This window comes from Grus americana, chromosome 5, assembly GCF_028858705.1.
Source record: "Grus americana isolate bGruAme1 chromosome 5, bGruAme1.mat, whole genome shotgun sequence".
Classification (NCBI taxonomy): Eukaryota; Metazoa; Chordata; class Aves; order Gruiformes; family Gruidae; genus Grus; species Grus americana.
In genome coordinates, this window is record NC_072856.1 from 61187038 (window position 1) to 61207226 (window position 20189).

A 20189-nucleotide genomic window follows, 5' to 3' on the forward strand; every position below is an offset into this window, starting at 1 on the left:
GTCAGGGAAGAGAAACAAGCCCTTCGGAGGCATGGATCCTTGTCACCTCCCTGCAAAAACCTGTTTATCTCCACAGGGAATCTGGCCAGCTAGCCCAAACACTCACCCATCTCTGAGGTGCATCCTTTCTCAGGTCCTCACATGGTAGAGCAAGGCAGCTTTGCTCAGCCCACTCAATGCTACAGTCTATGAAAGATGGAGCTTTCCCAGCTTTTTCTAATTCTCTGTGAATTAGCTGGTAAATATCTTTCCTGACACTCATCCTAAATTTCTCAGGGCTGAAAAGGGACTCCTTTTCAGTGGAAGTTACTACTGTTAAAGGCAACACACTGAAATAATGAGGGTGAGAGAAAAGGTGGGTGTGAGTGGGATTCTATGAGTAAGTGTATTTAAAGCTGCTGCTGTGGAGTAGAGAAAAAGATGATTTAGTTTGTATGGAAGCGTTGGCAAGTGTTTCTGGCCCTTTTGGGATCATAGTTTGTGTGTGACTAATACTTCATGGATTTGGATTTTGGGCTACTATTTTCCTGTTTTCTTGGTTTTTAATCTTTCCCATGCAAACACCTTTCCAGGTTTTTGGTGTACTTGAGTCGCCTGAATTTTCCAGAATCTCTTCAGCATTTAGACCAATAATTAAAGGTGAAAAAGACGACTCCGGTTCTCATCAGCATCTAATCAGTGAAAATGGCACTAGTCAGAAGTCACCCTTGCTCCAGGCATTTGCCTCAAAAGCTGTGAGTGGGTCTCAGGCTGATGCACAGGTATGAGCAGTCCAGGTGGATTTGCTGGGATGGTGGAGGTGTAGATGGGTTTTCTGTCTGGATGGAAATGTCATGCGTAGATTGATTTCCATTTTGAGGAGACTGAGTGATATGTGTATGAGAGGAGAGATTTTGTGGCTAGGATTTGGTTTACAAGCTGTCTTTCTGAAACTGCCTTCCCCACCTTGTTGTAGGTGTCTGCGGCGTCTCAAGGGAGTCAGAAGTGGGTGTCTAGGTGGGCAAGCCTTGCGGACAGTTACTCTGACTCTGGGCAGGGTGATGGAGGTGCAGGTAAGTCTCATCCTGACATTACTTTTTGAAAGTGTCTGAATCTAAGCCAGGATGATATGAAAAGCAGGAATTGAGGGGTTCTGTGCGTCTGGCTGTGGCTTATTTTCTGGTTTAGCTAATGCGTTTGGCGATGGGAAGGACAGAGTGAATCTACTCCCAGTGGAGTAAAGATGGAGAGAGCTTCTGGTTTGCATTTCAGAGTCATCCAAGAAGTTCTTAAATGTTACATTTGACATGACTAAAGGGCACCTGGGAAGGAGAAAGATCGTAAGGGCATTGGGTGTTAACTAGCCCCGAGTAGTGATTCTTTAGACTGCCTTATGATGCCAGATTAAAGCCCTCTGCAAGTTGCCTTGGACTTAATTGCTGACTTGGGCTTTTTTGTGTGCTTCTCCTGTGTCTGGCTGTGCTGAGAATTTTAGGCTGTTCTGGGGTGTGCTGTCAGGTGGCAGGTTTGAAGCGTGGAGATCAGTGTAGAAAACTGCGTATGGAGGGGAGGAGCGGGAGGAGATCATGCTCCCATCGTAACTGGGAAGACAGCTTGCAGACCCTGTGGTCCTGTATGTGAGAAAGGGAGAAGAGTGCTTTGTTGGCTTTTGTAAACGTTTTCAGCTTTTTTTGTTGGAAATATTTGTCGTTATCTTCATGCCATCGGCAGCTACAGACAGATTCACTAAAGATTAGAAGAAACCTTTGTTTTGGAAGTCATTGCCACTGTTTTCACACTGTGTGAGAACCTGACTCCCGGAGCGTTTGAAATATTACCATAGTCAAATAACCAGTTATCCAGGTATTTAAAGGCGGTATCAGATATGAAGTCCTGGCCAGCAGCGTGGGTGAAATAAAAGCGCTCTTTCTATGAAGTGTGTCTGTACTGATAAGCCTACCCACGCTGGGGCGGTGAGCTCTAATTCAGAGCCTCCTCATTGTTACAGGGTCTTTCTCCTGAGACTTTGCTGTGGGATATGATCATATGAGAACTTGTACTGTGAAAAACACCGTCTATTTAGTCAAATGAGCTATGTTGTGTAGAATGGCACTTAAAACTCTGCATCTCTGCAGTGATTTGTCTGATTGCTTTTCATCTCCTTCCCATGGCCTGATTTATGGTAGATTGATGCCAGCAATGCTGTTACCCTCTGAAGTATGTGCTTGTACTGAGAGGTGTATTATGGGAGAATGAATCTGAAATCCTACCTGGAGACAGGGAAGGTGTTGAGCACTCTGATCCAGCAAAGGAATGAAGTACAATTTTACTTACTTAAGTGTCTGTACTTACTTACTTAAGTGTCTGTACTGATAAACCTGAGGGACTGAGCAGGAGGCAGGGCCTATTAGTGTTCATATTACATAAAAGCTTAGTTCTAAGCACGTAACTTGTGAGTGCTTTTGTGGACTTGCGCTTTGCAGGATCAGGCTCTTCCTAAATAAACAAGTGGTATAGTTGTACAACAGTTGATTCTTGTCCACTTAACTCTCTTCAGAAAGCAGTGTAGCCCCAAAACCCGGGGAACAAGAAAATGCTGTGCCCTTGAGAACAAGGCGCCTTCTTCCCCAGCTCCCACCAAGTGATAAATCAGACAGCCCCACGCCCACAGTCCTGGTCTGTCAGGAGTCCTATTCTGAGGTTACCAAGAGAACCATCGTGAAGGACCACTGCGTGGAAGCCTATAGCGATCCCAGCAGCCGCCTCTTCATCCAAGAGGACTTGGATCCAGATAGCCTTAGCGATGCCAGCAGATCTGATGATGGCTTCAGCACGGAAAAAGGCAAGAAATATAAAGAGAACAATAAAATGCTGGAGCAGATGGGGGAAGAAACAAAATCAGAGAGCCGACAGCCAGGAGCCTCCCGGGTCTCAAACGTGAGAGCTGTAAGTGAGCCAGTTTCTACTTCGTTCTACATTGGTGATGATAGCAGTGATGCGGGGATTCCCTCAAAGCTCTCTCTGAGCGTGTCCCATGCTCGAGCAGACAAAGACAGCAAGGATCAGGAGTTTCCCTTCAAGTCTGCTGGCACACCAGTTCCGGGAAAACCACCGGTCAAAGATGTTAGCGCTTACATTAATGCATCAGGAAAAGTGGTTATTTCCCTTCACCAGAGTCTTCCTCAAGATCAGGAAAACATGTCAGGAAAGGAAACATCATCTTTTGTTAGACAGGAAAGTTTTACCAAAGATAAATCAAGCGGTGGTGTTCCTCAAAATAAACTCCCACATATTTCAAGTCACCCTCTGCTTAAAGATTTAGAGGCTGTTCGGTCAACCCGTATGGACTTTGGTCAGGAGACTCATCTTCTCCTTAAGGACACTGAAACTGCTTTGGCAGCATTGGAAGCCAAATTACTTGGTCAAAACCAACAGCTGGAGCCCTCGGAAACTGCTGGTCAGCTGGAGGACTCCTTGTCAGGGGACTCAGACGTGGACACCGCTAGCACTGTCAGCTTAGTGAGTGGCAAGAATGTCCCAACGAGCGCCCCAAAACGCAAAGCAGTGACGAGCTTGCAGAAGGAGAAATCTTCCTCCACGCCATCCATCCAGGACCAGTGCGGGCAGCCCAGTGCTCGGGACAGGCTGACGGAGAAGCGGAAAACACAAGCGCCAGAGGCATCAAACCGTGCAGAGGCTGCCAAACGCTTCCAGATGAAGCGGAGCGCTGGGGCTCGAGGGTCGCTTGACTTCACAGATGATGAGAGAAGCTCAAGCCTGCCCTACTCACCGGTCCCTGATGCAGTCGTGTCTGACCACGAGCACTCTGTAACACGGCCGGTTCCCAGAAGGAAACCTTTTACTCAGGCCACCAAGGAGGACCACAGCAAAACAACCTCAAATGTGCAGAAAATCCAGCAAGTTCTCACCCGCTCCAACAGTTTATCCACCCCACGGCCCACGAGGGCCTCAAAGCTACGTCGTGCCCGGCTGGGAGATGCTTCAGACAACGAATGTGTTGATGCGGACAAAACGGCCTCCAACCCTGAAGCCACTGCTCCAGGCCCTAAGCAGTCCACGGAGACAAAGAAGCTCTCCCGGCTGGACATCCTCGCCATGCCAAGGAAACGGGCAGGTTCATTTACAGTGCCCAGTGACTCTGAGACAGCGCAGTCGAGAACGGGATTTTCGGGCCGGAGCGTGGAGACCTATCGGAAGACAGGTGTTTCCGAGGTTAGAGCCGCAGCGAGGAAAACAGCAGCCACTGCCTCCGCGAAGCAGCCTTTCAGCAGGACCCGTTCAAGCAGTGTCAAGTATTCCTCTTCGTCCAGTAAGTGCTCGTGCTTTATGTTTCTCTCCTACTGCCCTCTTTCTGATTTATAGGCTGCACGTGGTTGCTAAGGATTGGTATCTCAGTAATACGAGTGCTGCATTGGTGAGTACAAAAGTCTGCACTAACGAGCAGTACGGAGGTTGAGATTTCCTGTGGGTTTGGAGACAGCAGAGCATCTCTCATACCCAGTGAGATATTATTGTGGTGTTGTCTGTGAGGATATTGTAAATAGCTATTGTTCTTCCTCCCCCCCCCCCCCCCCCCCCCCCCCCCCAGTGATTTTTGGTTTTTGAACAACCAGTTGCCCTTTGACAGGAACATGTTAGCTATTTTTCTGGTAAAAAGGTAGAATTTAATGCCTTTCCAGTGCTACAAGGAATTCTGTTCTGTTTTTCTTTGACTTCTAAGATTCAAAGTTTGCTCCAAGAAAGCTTATAATGGTGTTGATGACAGCTGGTGTCCAAGGTGTCAGGTTTGAAGGCATCTGAAACAGGAGAGCAAGAAATAAATGTCCCTATGTTGTGAAGGCTGTTCCCTTGTTCTTCCTGTAAATGCAAATGTGGAGGTGGACGCTATGTGTTGATTGCCCTGAAAGATTCCCACTACTATGTGTCTTCATTCACTTTTGCCATAGGGAAGGCAGGTGCACAGTTGTCTTTCCCAGGAGGCGGAGGTTTGGAGCTATCATAGAATCATAGAATCGTTTAGGTTGGAAAAGACCTTTAAGACCATCAAGTCCAATTGTTGACCTAGCACTGCCAAGTCCACCACTAAACCACATCTACACATCTTTTAAATACCTTCAGGGAAGGTGACTCAACCACTTCCCTGGGCAGCCTGTTCCAGTGCTTGACAACCCTCTTGGTGAAGAAAGTTTTCCTAATACCCAATCTAAACCTCCCCTGGCACAACTTGAGGCCATTTCCTTTTGTCCTATCACTTGTCACTTGGGAGAAGAGACCAACACCTACCTGGCTACAACCTCTTTTCAAGTAGTTGTAGAGAGCAATAAGGTCTCCCCTCAGCCTCCTTTTCTCCAGGCTAAACAATCCCAGTTCCCTCAGCCGCTCCTCATCAGACTTGTGCTCTAGACCCTTCACCAGCTTCGTTGCTCTTCTCTGGACACACTCCAGCACCTCCATGTCTGTCTTGTAGTGAGGGGCCCAAAACTGAACACAGCACTCAAGGTGCAGCCTCACCAGTGCCGCGTACAGGGGGACAATCACTTCCCTAGTCCTGCTGGCCACGCTGTTTCTGATACAAGCCAGGATGCTGTTGGCCTTCTTGGCCACCTGGGCACACTGCTGGCTCATATTCAGCTGGCTGTCGACCAACACCCCCAGGTCCTTTTCCGCTGGGCAGCTTTCCAGCCTGTAGCGTTACCTGGTGGTGTTGTGACCCAAGTGCAGGACCCAGCACTGAGCCTTGTTGCACCTGATGCAGTTGGCCTTGGCCCATTGATCCAGCCTGTCCAGATCCCTCTGTAGGGCCTTCCTACCCTCCAGCAGATCAACACTCCCGCACAACTTGGTGTCATCGGCAAACTGACTGAGGGTGCTCTCAATCCCCTCATCCAGATCATTGATAAAGATATTAAAGAGAGCTGGCCCCAGTACTGAGCCCTGGGGAACACCACTTGTGACTGGCTGCCGACCGGATTTAACTCCGTTCACCACAACTCTTTGGGCCTGGCCATCCAGCCGTTTTTTTTACCCAGCGAAGAGTATGCCTGTCCAAGCCATGAGCAGCTAGTTTCTCCAGGAGGATGCTGTGAGAAAAGGTGTCAAAGTCTTTACTAAAGTCTAGGTATACAACATCCACAGCCTTTCCTTCATCCACTAACTGGGTCACCTTGTCATAGAAGGAAATGAGGTTAGTCAAGTAGGACCTGCCTTTCATAAAGGCCTGATCACCTGGTTGTCCTGTACGTGCCGTGTGATGGCACTCGAGATGATCTGCTCCATACTTTCCCCACACCGAGGTCAGACTGACAGGCCTGTGGTTCCCTGGATCCTCCTTCCGGTCCTTCTTGTGGATGAGCATCACATTGGCTAACCTCCAGTCAAGCAGGACCTCTCCAGTTAGCCAGGACTGCTGATAAATGATGGAAAGTGGCTTGGTGAGCTCTTCCACCAGCTCCCTCAGTACTTCAGTTTATCATATTGAAATCAACGTTTCATTAAGAGGTGGGGACAATGCAGATGACAACTCTAAGGTGGTAACTGGTAATCGGACACTGTCCCTGACACCTTTGGTCTAAGTCCTGGTCTGTGCCTGTAGTCCCTTAACCTACCGTGGATGTAGCAAAGTAGTTCTGTTTGCTTAGGTTTTTAGGAATGACGGGGGAGGTAAAGCAAGAACCCCTTTGGCTGGGTTTCTCAGGCATCTTGAGAGGGATGCTATTTTCAGCAGATCTGTGGTTTTGTAAGGTGTCTTAGAGTTCTGGATGTGTGCTTTTTGTGTATTTTCATACAGTTGAAGTAATTATTCTTCTTGCAGTATTCATTTTTATTGCATGCTAAAAATGTTATTCGCTGCTTATTTTGATTTGGATTGTTTTAGTGCATACAGCTTCCCTTTTAATGATTTTTTTCTTACACATTTGTATATGCATGTAAATCAATGTGAATAAGCTAAAAGAGAATGTACAGTCTCTTCTCTTGCCTTTTTTGAGATGATGCTATTAATGACTTCTTGTTAAACAATAACAAATTTGAAGCGAAATAACGTGGTCAGAGTTTTCCAAACAGGAGGCACTCTTTGCACTCCCTCTGCCCTTGGACCACAGACTTCAAATCATTTGGAGAAAAGTGATAAGTGTTGGCCAGTTCTTGGTTTAAATGAATTGGTTTTTGATTTCCAGAGCTCTGTAGCAGCATGCTAACACCCTTCCTTGTGCATAGTTGCAGCAGATGATGCTAATCCTTTCTCTGAATTAGTTGCTCTTAAAATACTAACCTTCTAATTCCTTGATAGGATTGTGGACCTTATACAAGCTCTAAGTATACTAGTGTATTTCATGCTTCATCGTGCTGTACCAAGTGTGTGATGCATGTTCCTGTACTAATGCTATTATAGATCTAGTGAATCAACACCTAGCACCCTGTTCCTGGAACAAAAGTGAAGTGTTGATAAACCGAACTCTTGCACTGTGCCATCAAGACATTTTTAGCATGATACAATAACCCTTGAAAGCATTGAGGGTCAAGCCTTGGGAGTAAGAAGGCAGATGTGGCTGATTTATTGAAGGATTTCTTGAAGTGTTTAGCTAACCACAATAGTTTCCAGCTCTCTCAGTGAGAAAAAGTTAATCTCGCTAACAGAGGAACAGAGTGAACTATCTGGCCATGAGACAAGAAATGCCAGTAGATTGTCAGGCCATCTGAAGTAACTTTATGTGAAACACAGATAACTTCAGAATAATCCAGATTACCAATTCTGAAAGCTAAGGGCCTGTCTTCCCTGCTCCTCTGTGTACACAGTGTGTTTACTCAGTGTAATTTAAATGGTACTGAGGGAGTTCATTTTGATTTCCCTTGGCATACAGGGATGGAAAATCAGGCTCTTAATTTTAAAATTGCTGTTAATGACAGGGTGACCTCTTGATTCTAAACCTGTATAAAAAAAAACCAAACCAACAAAACCTCTACTGATGGAATATGAACAAATTTATTTTTTCTGTGTGTGTATATATATATTAAGCTAAGAGCTTTATACAGCTCATAGTTGAGGAATACTAGGAATACTTTTTTTACTATACAGTAATTATCTATAGTTTTTACCTGCATCTTATATGCCAGATTCATTATTTTTATTTGTATGATCTATGATGCTGGCTTAATTTGCTTGCAGTGTTTCAGCGTTATGATAATCTTGGTAACACAGTGAAGCTTTTAGGTGTTGTAATTTTAAATAACTCAGCTGGTTCCATGTTTGGTGGGACTTCATTCTCGAGGGAAGGATGGAAGGGAATGAAGTGGTATCCATAGAGAACATAGTGAGGCAGCAAACACCAGGAGCCCAGTTTTCAAATAGGGACATCTCTATGCTTCCTGTGCAAGGAGGACCTGGGTGTCTACAGATCTGCAGAACCAGTTGGGATAAGTGGGCAGCTTCCACTTGGCTCCAGGGGTTGGAGCTGGTCCTGGCTGTGTGGACACTCTTTCTTGTAGAGTGTCATTAACGGTGAATTGCGAGGCAGGGGGCGAATGTGGGGGCGTGGACTCTTGCAAATAACACCAAGCACCATAGTCTGTTCTTCACTCAAAAAAACCTCCTTTTGCTTGTACTTGCAGCTAATTGACAAGGTGTCTGCAGGCTTGAAAATTGGGCTCTTTTTAGAAAAGGACTTCTGTGGGACTGTGAGGAGTCTGAAACGTGTGCTACTTCTACACAGAGCTTCTGTGCATGGAAAGCCAAGTCTGTGGTAATAATTTACTACATTGGAGTTGTTAACACAGTCATTTTGCTTTTCCATTGGAATTTCCCACACCAAATTTGTATCGTGAATTGGAGCCATCGAAGTGCTCAACTTTGAAATAAGCTCTGAGAACGTGCTGTTTAACTTAAAATCTGCACAGAAACTCTCCTTTCCTTGTGTTCTTGGGCTAGTTTTGTGTTACCTTTTTGCCCGTTTGTAGTTATTCTTTACTACTTTCCTCAGTCTGAAACCAATTCATTTTTTATAAGCATCAAGGCGGAGACCACAGGGTTCAGATTACACTTCTACTTCGGAGGAGGAATATGGCTCAAATCACAGCTCCCCTAAACACAAACGCTCCCATACTTCAACAGCCACACAAACACCAAGGATACGTGGCTCTGGGCTGAGCAAGCAGAAGCACAACGGCAGAGAAACGGATGACGATGAAGATTTTGATGACCACCCTGACCCCTACAACTTCATGGCGCAAACAGCAGAGATAGCAGAAATAGCCAGGTGAGGGGGGGCTTTATGCATCGGCCCACGTGCTGAAAATGGGATGAGTTTTCTTTGGTGTTCAAAACAAACCCCGGTGTGGAGGTAGAAGGAGAGGCGGTCTCTCCTGTTGTTTGTGTGCTTCCCATCTCCTTCGTGTCTGAACATCAGCTTGGAAGGTTTTCATGAAGCTTTACAGCCTGTGCTACGCAGAAAATGCCAAGGCACAGGGAAGTGAGGTTGTATCTCAGTTTGTTTCTTGTTCAAGCTCTGGACGGGTATCCTCTTTTAGCTCTAAGTTTGTCAAAAGATGTAACTGCCTATACTTGCTTATCTCTGCTTTCTGCTAGAAGTCACTGTGTGTGCACGAACCAGTTGGTATGAACTATCCTAATTCTCCACAGATGGATTAGCAAAGACTGAATATGTAAACTGTCGAAGCTGCTTTGCCTGAAGCCGGTGAGGGAGCAGTAAGCAGTCACTGTGGGGCAGAAACCTCTTTGCTTGGCACAACTGAATCCAAACAAGAAAATCTGTCTGGGCCCCCTGTATAAATGAGTTGTGGCTTAGCTTGACGTTCCTGGATACGGGACCTGTTGTGTACTGGTGGTCTTCGTGGTTGCCTGGAGGACCTCAGCAGTAAAGCAAATAGATTCTTTTTTTGAACAGTGGTATTTGAGGTTTGACATCTCTAATATGCAACTGTGTTATGCCAACTTTCCAGAAATACTGGTCTTCCATTGTACTGGCCGTACTTGAAATACTTTCAACTGCGGAAGCTGTCTTCTGTCTGCTTTTGGTCAGCATTTCGAGGTCATGCTTATTGCTTGCTGCACTGAACTCAAAAGGGATTTTCTTGCATGAACATTGCTGTCAGGCTGCTAGAAAGTGTGTCAGCCTTCAAACCAGGCCACATTACCTGCACCGCACAAAGTGCGCGTGTGGGAGACGCTGGCTTCCCTCCCAACAGTGTTCCTAGCACGGGAGAGTGCTTCAGGTTGCAGCAGCTATAAATAAATGGTTGCGTCAGACTTGTCTGGCACTGTACGTTGCAGGGCTCGGTCACAGAGTCTGCTTCATAATTGCAGTTCTGATTTCCGTTGCTGCTCCCAAATTAACTGGGAGGGGTTTAGAGGAGTCAGAGAGAGTTAAAAGGGAAAATGCCACTTGTTTATAGTAAGTGAATCATATAATGGATGTGTTCGGTGACAGCTCTATCCAACTCACGGATAGGGGGCACCTTAGGCAGGCAGATCAAACTGCTTTTTATTAGTTAAGTTATGCATTTTCTTTCCAAGGAAACGTTTTGATGAACTGACAGTTTTATTACATTGTTTGTTTTTTTTGAATTAAAGGAAGTGTCTTTCAGATGAAGCTAGCTAGCTGGAAGATTTTTTTTTCCTCTTAGAAGCTTTTCTTTAAAATTACCACAGCAGCTACTTTTAGTCTGAAGGACTTTTTTTAAGCTCTGCTAGCAACAATTGGAGACTTAGAAACTCTTTTTGAGATCTAGAGCAAGAGCAGCAGAATGCTGGAATCGCTGTGTGTTAACTGGATACCTGTCAAAGGGCTTGAAGTTTCAAGATTTGGTTGTGAAAACCAGATCCCTCTAAGGTATGCCATGCTTACTCTGGTAATCTCTCAGCCCTTCTGGAGAATATGGAGGTGTATTTTGATTTACAGTCTATAAACCACAAAGGAAAAGAGTTTGAAATTTTATTATTCAAATAATAAAGAAAAAAGCTTTTCCCTGTATGGGCTTTTTAATGGAAAAGAAAGAAGTCTCAAGAAGAAAAAGTGGCTGTGTTCTATTAAATTTAAAAAAAAAAAAAATTAAAAAAAGGAGGAAGTAGAGTGGATGGATGGGGGAGCATTAACATAACGCTTCTTTATGGATTGTGTCCAGTACTTTCTGGTAGCATGTAGTGACTAGAATTTGCTTTTTATCAAACCTCTGCTTCAAAGCTGGGCTCAGGAGGGGAGTGGATTTACTTTCTTCCTCTTGTATGCAGCCAGAGTATTCCTTGGCACCCTGCCAAGGCACCCCCCAAAAAACCTGCTTTCCCTAGCCTCTGCAGAGGTTATAATTAATACAAACTTTTGGTGGGTGCTCCTGTTATATTTTATGAGTACGAGGCTTGTTGTATCACGTGTCCTAATGGCTCATCTGCATGCCCTGTGCTTCAGACTCAGCCAGACCTTGGTGAAGGATGTGGCCATCCTTGCTCGAGAGATTCACGATGTTGCTGGAGACGGGGACTCACAGAGTTCATCGGGGACGGGACCAAGCACCTGCCTCAGCTCTGTGCCCAATACTCCTGCTTCCACCATATCAGCGAGAGAAGAGGTAAGATCCTGAACGACAGAAATCTCTGCCTCAATGCGAGCAAGTATGCGGGGTACGGTTGTGGTGGGAGACCAGGGCAGCATCCCCAGTTGCTGCAGTATTAAAAAACCCTCACACCCTGCTCCCCTATAAAGCCCCAGCAGAAAGATTGACTGCAGTCCATTTAGGGTGCTCTTTATTTTGCCTTCCCCTGTGCCACAGCCAGCCTTGCAGGAGGTGGGAGCAGGCTGCGTGGGTTGAGAGCTATATTGGATCTGGGCAGATTTTGCTTTTGTTAGGGGCATCCTTACTGTGCCTACAGGAAGCAGGAGGGCCCTAGTGTCAAAATGTTAGATTCCTCATATTATTTCCTAAGGATCTCGTGGCCTCTAGTTGGACTTTGGTCCCTGAAGTTTGCACTGAAGAACACGATGGCGTGGGTGTGCTGTGCTGCTGTACCAGGGAGCCTCAGCCTCTCTTCTTGTTTCAGACAAGGCTCTGACTGCGTGCTCTGGCTGCACGCTTTGTATCAGCTGTGTATTTTGTAACCTCTGCTGTGTCCTTTCTGCCAGGGCAGTTGAAGCACTGTGCAGGTGTTTCTTGAATCCCTTCCCCCATCTGTGTATTAATGGACAAGGCCAGGGACTCTGCTCTCCAGCTCTTCAGTGAAGCTGTGGCTTCCTCCTGAACTGTGTAACACAGTTTGTCTGCACTGGAGTGGGGAGGAGAGGGGATTTCTTAATTTGACTCACCTGGCTGCAGCGCAGGAACTCAGCTCAAACTTGGCTGGAAGGTCCCCAGGAGGCTCCAGCTGCTAACTCAAAATTGCCTTTGCTGCTGTTTAAATCCAAATTCCCTCCTGTATACCACCAGCGTGGGCTTAAAAATATACACAGCTCTCTTTATCTGCTCTTCAGATAGGCCTCTTGGCCCTCTGTTGTCTTTGGCTGTTGTGAGAATTGCAGACCCATCCTAAGCAGGGCTCAAAGCTGAGAACCAAAACTGTTACCCTGCCAAGAGAGTAATTGGAGGCCCTGTGACCTGCAGTGTTTGTCACTGAAGGTGCAAAGCAGAAGTTTAGGGAGATACCATACTTGTGTTAAACTGAGGCCAACTGGAGCCTGCTCAGGGAGGGATTTTTTTCCTGGGGCTGTTTGGAGCCACGGTGCACAAATGTTTCACAATCTCTTCAGGCTCTGAGATAAAGTGTTTTATTGCTTTGTTTCCATGCAAGTGCCACACCTGCAAAACTACCTTTTGTGTTATTCTTTTTGAGCAGTTAAAGTGATACGTCTACCTTACTTCTGACTTGCAAATGAAGCGTTTGCTGTGGGTTGGTAATGACCAGTACTCAGCACCTGCTTCCTTGCAGAAAATCAGCATACCTACTTTTTTGTTGAATGCCACTGAAGGGTATGGCCATAAGTCAGCTCATACAGAGGGATGCCCTCTACTGCTAGAGGAAGAACACCTGCAAAATGCAGTGTTTCTACTCTGTGCAAAATTATGGGCTCCAAAGCATATGGTTGTGATGCTGAGTGACAGGATCACAAAGCCAGGATTGCTTGGACCCAGGTGAATTGAGGGTTTTTCTGTGATGTGGCTTTGCAATGCTGTGTGGTACATGCCAGTCAGGCCCCCTCGCAATAGCTAGGAGAGCAAATGTAGGGCTGTGTCGCACTGCAGGTAATGCTGCCGGCAGTACCCACTGCTAGAGTAGGTTTTGAGATCTTAGTGGTATAAATGAAGAAGCACTGTTAGGAGCCTCTGAAGACAGATCAGGACCCATAACCTCTGGTGTGTTCAGCCAGTGGTGAAAACCATAAGGGCTTTTAACTAGACTCACTCCACATAGGATTGGAGAGCACTGTGATTTCAGCAGGGCCCAGCAGCTGGGAAACTGTTTAGAGTTACACCCAAAATGCCATTATGCATCAGTGGAGCTGCCCTATGTTAGGGATGGCTAGGAACGGGTGAAATCAGCAGGGCTTTCTACGATGTGGAGACATAGAGCTGAATCCTGAATAGCTTGGGATCCTGAACTGTGCATCTTGGGGGTCAGGTTATGAATGAGAGCAATATAAACTGATGTGGGTTTAATAAACATGCATTGCATCTTTGGAACTGGACTAGAATCAGCAGACATGCTTCCCTCGGTCTGGGTGCTGCTGAATCTGTGCTAAAATAATTATTTTGGCTTAAAGCAGGGAAGTTGCTAGGAAATATCTGAGGATCAATGTGCGTGATGCTAAGCACTATGAATTTTATGAATATTTATTAAACAACTTTATATTAAATATTCTAGGAAAGGACATAGTGATGAGAAGTAGCTACCATAGTTATAATATTAATGTGTTGAAACATCTGATAAAAGGAAATATGTGAATAAGAAACATTTGCTGCGTGTAACTGTCTCTTACACTGCTCTGGCTCTTGCAGTGTTGTATGCCGTTCTGCTAGCTCTTGATTTTCTACTACTAAATATTTATACCTATTCTAATAAAGTGGGGAAAAATGCAGGAAAAATAACTACTGATGCTGGAATCATTTTTGAGGGTTTAATGCCCTACCAGAAGCTTCACTTTGGACCAGTGTGTGGCACAGCATTTCTCAGCCTCAAATGAATTGCTTTTTCAATTACTTTTATTATGAAGCTTGGTTAAAGATCAGAATCATGAGTGTTCTCTTAAAAATTAAGATGGAGCCTTAGATTTAAACCTAATTCTTCAAGTTCTGTCCTTTCAGGTCCAGTGTTGGCTTGGATGTTTGCCAGGGAGGTTTTCAGTTTCCCCAGTGAATGTTTGGGGTGGGTTTGTTTGTTTTTGTAGCCTCAGCTGGATAGTTTATAATAACCTAGATTCTTGGCATACTGAGCTGAGTAGTGCTACAAATTAAGCAAAAAAAACCCCAAACAAACCAAAAAAACAGTTCAGCAAGGGTGAGACCTTCATGATTCCTGTTTACCAAAGCCATGGGTTGTTTGGGATGCCTGGAGTTGTGGGTGTGTAGGTTTCACAGGACCCTGCTTTCTGCAGAGCCGAGCAGTCAAACCGAAAGCTCAGCTGCTGCAAGCGCAGTCCAGTGGGTCATCCCAAATCACTGGCCACTCCTGCAAGTTTTATCCCTGCGTGAAATGCTTTTGGTTGGTCTTTTTTTCAAAGTTGATAATGATATAGCAAAAAACTTGAGCCCAATTATGTCTGTTAAGTTACTGTTTAACATACTCAAAGTTAGTAGAGTGTTGATATGATATGACAAGAGGAAATGCTTACAGGCGTGACAGAACAGAAAGCAGGAGAAGAGAAATCTCCTGGTGATGGGGGAGCAGGTGCCGTCCTTACCATGTTTTCAACTGGTTATGCCGAGAACTGCTGGACTGTAGGAATATCTCATTCCCTTCTCGTGCTGCTTCACTGCTGCAAGCAGCCTAACTTACTGTTTCTGCACTTCATGAAAGCCTGCTTAAAAAAGAGAAGCTTATTAGCTAAACATTTTGGCTCTTGTGCCCCGTACCATAATATCTCATACCTTCTGCCTGTGTATAACCCGAGTGCTATTGCATAGAGTGTGGGGAGCCTGGACCTTGGATGGCACATGGTTTCCTCACAAGAGCTCTGTGCTTTGGCAACCAAAGAGCCTCCTGGGCTCTGTTATGCCTTTGTCTGTGCTCGGAGGGCTGCTGGATTCCACTCAGCACAGTCTGTTTCGAAGTAGCTGGGGAGCTGCCCGAGACTGCCTCTGCAGAACTGGTTGGTGACCAGGACCTCCATGGGCTTCAGTGCATGCGGCGGGTGGGCACCGAGTGCTGGTCCTCAGGAATGCGCTTTTGGGAATGTCAACCCAAAATAACCCCAAACCACGTGTTCTCTTTGATAACTTGCTGTCACAGTCATTCACTAGCATTGATCTCTTTGTTTCTGTTTTAACACAGATTGCTCGTAGATCTTTTCGGCTGGCATATCCATCTCAGGTGCACTCTCCATCCCATTATTTTTGTATCTCTGTCTTGTCACTGTTATTTTCCTTCCCTTCTTTTAGAGTTTTTGTCTGTCAGTCAACCAAACAGGAGTTGGTGTCTGTCTTGCCTTTTCTGTTCTTCCTGTTAATTATTTGCGTTATCAGTGGGTTTGTATTGCTTTTTCATCTCTTCCATGTGTTACTACATGGTTTCTGATTAATTTTAGTGTGGCTTTACTGTTGTATTGATATATTAAAACATAAAATATGGGAAAACAGGGCCTTTTTGAGTTTTAGCCTAAATTCAAAAAAGGCAAAGAAGTACTTTTCAACTATGTGCTCAAGTCTCAAAATTATACAGTGGAATAGCCCCACTGAGTTTCGTAGGATGACTCCAGTGGGTAGATGCTTGCAGGATTGGGGTCTAGTAATTTGCTTAGGAACCCATACCTGTCTGAACAAGACTTAAATGAATCAGTGTTCCTCTGGGGCTTGCCTGAAAGTCTGCAATACCTGCAGTGAGTGCCTGTGTGCCTTCTTCCCTACTAATTTTTAATGATTCATTACTCATTATTTCCAAGTTGGTGCAGCACATTCCAGAAGCAAGTCTGAACTACCAGAAAGTGCCTCCGGGATCAGTGGAACTGAAGGATTTTGACCAAAATATGAACGATAATAGAGAAGAAGATGCCTCAAGAAAAACGAGGACGAGAAACCGTGAGGAGGCAGGCCACTTTTTTCTTTACTTTATATATGACATTGCTTTAAGCTGCGTATGTATACCTGCTCTTTCTCAGCTGCCGAAGGAGGCTATTCAGAAAAAAAAAAAAAACAAACCAAAAAACCCCACTTCTCAAGACTCCTGACTTGGAAGTATAGAAACAGTGAAACAGTGTTTAAAAAAGAAAAAAAAGAGGAACAGAATTACCCTTCTTGCCAATACTGCCTGGAAGTGTCCTCTCTTGTGTAAAACTTCATTAAAACCTGAGGCTTGGTCACTTGATATTTGGGAGGAGGCATTCAGTGTCACAGCCCACTTAGGATATTTCACTGTTCTTTTAAAGAAAACCACAAAAATCTCAACTTGGAAATCTGCAGCACTGGTAGTTTAATGGCAAGAACTCACGGCATGAAAACAGTTGTTCCTAATCAATAAAGGCACCTTATTTTTCTGCAGTGAGTGTGCTGGTCAGAGCTGCCCATAGAGTAGCAGTGGCAGGATCTGGACCTTATGAGGAGTTGGCAGCTGGGCTCCTTGCTGTGCCATGCTGTGCAGACAGCAAGCCACTTGTTCTGCATTGTTCCCTCCAATGTGTGTAATTTGATGCAATTCTGGGGTGAGAGAGCAGGGTAACATGGAAAACACTGGGATGATGCTAAAGGGTGAGGAAGCCTGGCCTGAAACTTGAGGCTGGGGATGGTGTGGGAGTGAGGGCAGTAACGGGGTGATGGTAAGCGGAGGAGCAGGCTGCTGATGCTGCACTTGGCTCTTGCTTCCTTTTGCTGTCTTGCTTTCTGCCTGCTGGCTCTGGTTGAGAAGGAAGAGCTGGGGCAGAGGCAGGAGGGGAGAGCTGGGCTCCAGCACAGTCAGTCTGCTGCTCTGGAGGGGGGGTTGATTGAAACAGACTGGCCTGAGCCAGTGGTGTGCCGATCCTGTCCTGTGACTGACTTGAAGCAATCCCTCGCTCCCTTGTGGAGACATGCCAAGACTAAATAAAAGGTGCAGGTTCAGAGTACCCCCAGCTGATGTGGGCTTTCCTGGCAGAAGCTTGGGGGCTCTTTCGAATCACAGGACTTGAATATTTTTTAGTGGTGTTGTTTTTAATAAAGCAGAGTGCAACATGGTGGGATTACATGGCTGTGAAGGTGGCTTGAACTCATATAAATCACATTAGATGGTTTTGGTGAGCCTGCTTGTGGGACTTCTCACATTGTGATTTGGCTTTTGGGTTTGGGGGGGGGGAGGTGCCTGTGAGGCTTGGAAAGTCTTAAACTTTTTCTTTCAGAAATGCTAAAAGAGTTATCTTACTGCAGACAATTCTGTCTCTTTGTACACTCCTCAAGAAAAAAATTCAAACAAGTTAGTATTAATCTTTTTGCCAAAGTGCTGCAACAAAACTGCATGTTGTCTTAATCTCCCTGAAACTTCAAATATCATCCCCATCAATGAAGATTTTTCAGTGGGGATCATTTACTGTAAAAATTTCCAGTTTTGTAGTATGCCTCTTCTGCTAAAAGTTCTCTGGTCTGCCCTTATATTTTAGGTAATTTTTGACAATCTGATGTTGAACCCAGTGTCCCAGTTATCACATACAATCCGTGAAAATACAGAAAACCTAGCTGAAAAAATGAAGTAAGTAATTTTTTTAGTCCTGGCCTGAAATGTTGATTTGTTGCTGAGTTTGTTGGCTTGCTACCTGTGGAAGATAATGCATTGTTGTCTTGAAAAGTCTTGTTATCAGGATGCTGGGAATCCAGATGTTGGAAACGGTGTGTAGTGAATAAAAGGTAACATGAATATTTGCCATGTCTTTTCCTCATACGTTTAGCCTTTGGAATTTTAATGCTGAATTTGTAATGCCTCTTGATGCCTTTACTTTGAAACGTTGCCTGCGCAAAGAATTAGCAGAAAATGTGTTCCTGTGGTGGATTGTCTCCTCATTCCTCCACTGTCCCAAGGCTCTTAGAAACCTTGCAGGTCACCAAGGCTTGTGAGGGCTCTTCAAAGCCTGTTGTTGTTCTAGAAGACATCAGTTAGGGAAGGACTTTGGATTGTTCCTAAAGCAGCTGAAAGGTGATTTGTTCAATCACTAATCCACTAATCTCCTTTGTTGCCACATCTTGTGATAATTAAGTCTTTTAAACAAGTGGCTTTTGGATGGCAGTTTTAAGACCTCCTCCGTTTTTTGTGCTGTAGGATTCTGTTTCAAAACTCGGAAAGGACATGGGAGGAGATGGAGGCCAAAATTAATTCAGAAAATGAAGTGCCAATTCTGAAGACATCAAACAAGGTAAGGCCATGCGAACGAGTGAAATACCAAAGGCTTGCATTCATGAAAGCTTTGTAAGAAACCAAAATAACAAGCTCTGTCCCTTCTTAAATCCATTTCTGAAATTTCTAGTCCATGTGCATGTGTTGAACTGCTGGGTTTTGTTGCTGTTTGAAGTATGACAAATTGAGTTCCCCTAGCTGTTGTGTTTCACCTCACTCTTCCCCTCTCCCTTTGTGATTCATCTTCAAAAGCCCAGTCCCTTAACAGATGTTTAAGTTCAGGGTCATTAGGCCTCATTTAAACATCTACCAAACGCATCATCTACCATGTGGTTTCCACAGCTTCAGTTGTAGACAAGTGTTTCTTGAGAACGTTTTTCTTCACCTGTAACAGTTCAATAACAGAGCAATAAAAAAGCTTCAGCCCTGGGGTGGTATTTGTGCTCTCATGACCTCTTATTGTTTTGTTTATGGGGACTGCCATCTGAGATTTAAGTACAATAATGGACCCGGCAAATATGGTTAATGCTAAGTGTAGAGATAACTATGCAGGACCTGCATAGCTCGGTGCTACAGCAGTATATATGTGGCCAATTGCTTTGTCTGGTCTAGGAGTTGAGTTTGCAAATATCTTCATGCATTTGGTATTAAGGAGGACGTGGAGGAACCTTTGTACAGTTAATCTGGCTAGTGTTTCAAATCTAAACCCCACTGTGGCTATGAACTGTGTGGTGTAGTAGCACTTGGTGAAATGATGCAGAGCAGAGGTTCCCATGCACTGACCAGTGCACCTAGACACAGATCATCCAATCATAGAATGGTTTGAATTGGAACGGTCCTTTAAAGGCCATCTAGTCCAACCCCCCTACCATGGGCAGGGACATCTTCAACTAGATCAGGTTGCTCAGAGCCCTGTCCAACCTGATCATGAATGTTTCCAGGGATGGGGCATCTACCACCTGTCTGGGCAACCTGTTCCAGTGTTTCACCACCCTCATCATGAAAAATTTCTTCCTTGTATCTAGTCTAAATCTACCCTCTTTTAGTTTAAAACCATTACGCCTTGTCCTATCGCAACAGGCCCTGCTAAAAAGACTGTCCCCATCTTTCTTAAAAGCCCCCTTTAAGTATTGAAAGGTCATAATAAGATCTACCCGGAGTCTTCTCCAGGCTAAACAACCCCAGCTGTCTTAGCCTGACCTCATAGGAGAGGTGTCTCATCCCTCTGATCATCTTTGTGGATACTAGCTTTGTCTTTTCTGTTAAATAAGCAAGGTTGGAACTGACTTTGAATCTTCTTGATCAGATAAGACAGAGGGAGCAAGACTAGATTCCTGTGTCAGTTGAGTACTTTGTTGCTTAATTTTCCATTCTGATGCTTTTGTTTCTAGGAGATCAGTTCTATCCTGAAGGAGCTCAGGAGAGTTCAAAAACAGCTTGAAGGTTGGTCATGTAAAATGTTCTTTTTGTCTTTCAAACGTCAGTAAGTTGCACAAAATAAAATAACATGGCTTGATTTGCCAGTGAAAGCTGGGAAAGGATGCAGAAGTTTAGTTTGTTAGCATAGTGCTTTCTGACAAGTGCATATGGAATGAACAGTAGATTTATCTTGTGCTGCCAATTTTCTTAAAAATTGTTGACTTTTGCAATGTGAAAGCTGTTGTTGTGGAAATGCTTCATTTGT

General features: G+C 44.8%; 1 protein-coding gene across 3 annotated transcripts in view; it reads left to right on the forward strand.

Annotated features, from left to right (window-relative positions):
- CEP170B (centrosomal protein 170B) overlaps positions 1-20189 on the forward strand; it is a 60927-nt gene that overhangs the window by 36053 nt on the left and 4685 nt on the right. The window contains exons 11-20 of one of the 3 annotated variants that reach the window (XM_054827486.1): positions 573-761; positions 956-1052; positions 2537-4309; positions 9107-9251; positions 11418-11577; positions 15488-15526; positions 16095-16238; positions 17778-17866; positions 18431-18524; positions 19897-19948. In XM_054827486.1, the coding sequence (XP_054683461.1) occupies positions 573-761; positions 956-1052; positions 2537-4309; positions 9107-9251; positions 11418-11577; positions 15488-15526; positions 16095-16238; positions 17778-17866; positions 18431-18524; positions 19897-19948 (2782 nt within the window). Of the gene's footprint in view, positions 1-572; positions 762-955; positions 1053-2536; positions 4310-9001; positions 9252-11417; positions 11578-15487; positions 15527-16094; positions 16239-17777; positions 17867-18430; positions 18525-19896; positions 19949-20189 lie in introns of all 3 variants that reach the window. The other 2 variants (XM_054827484.1, XM_054827485.1) reach the window with 2 other exon arrangements.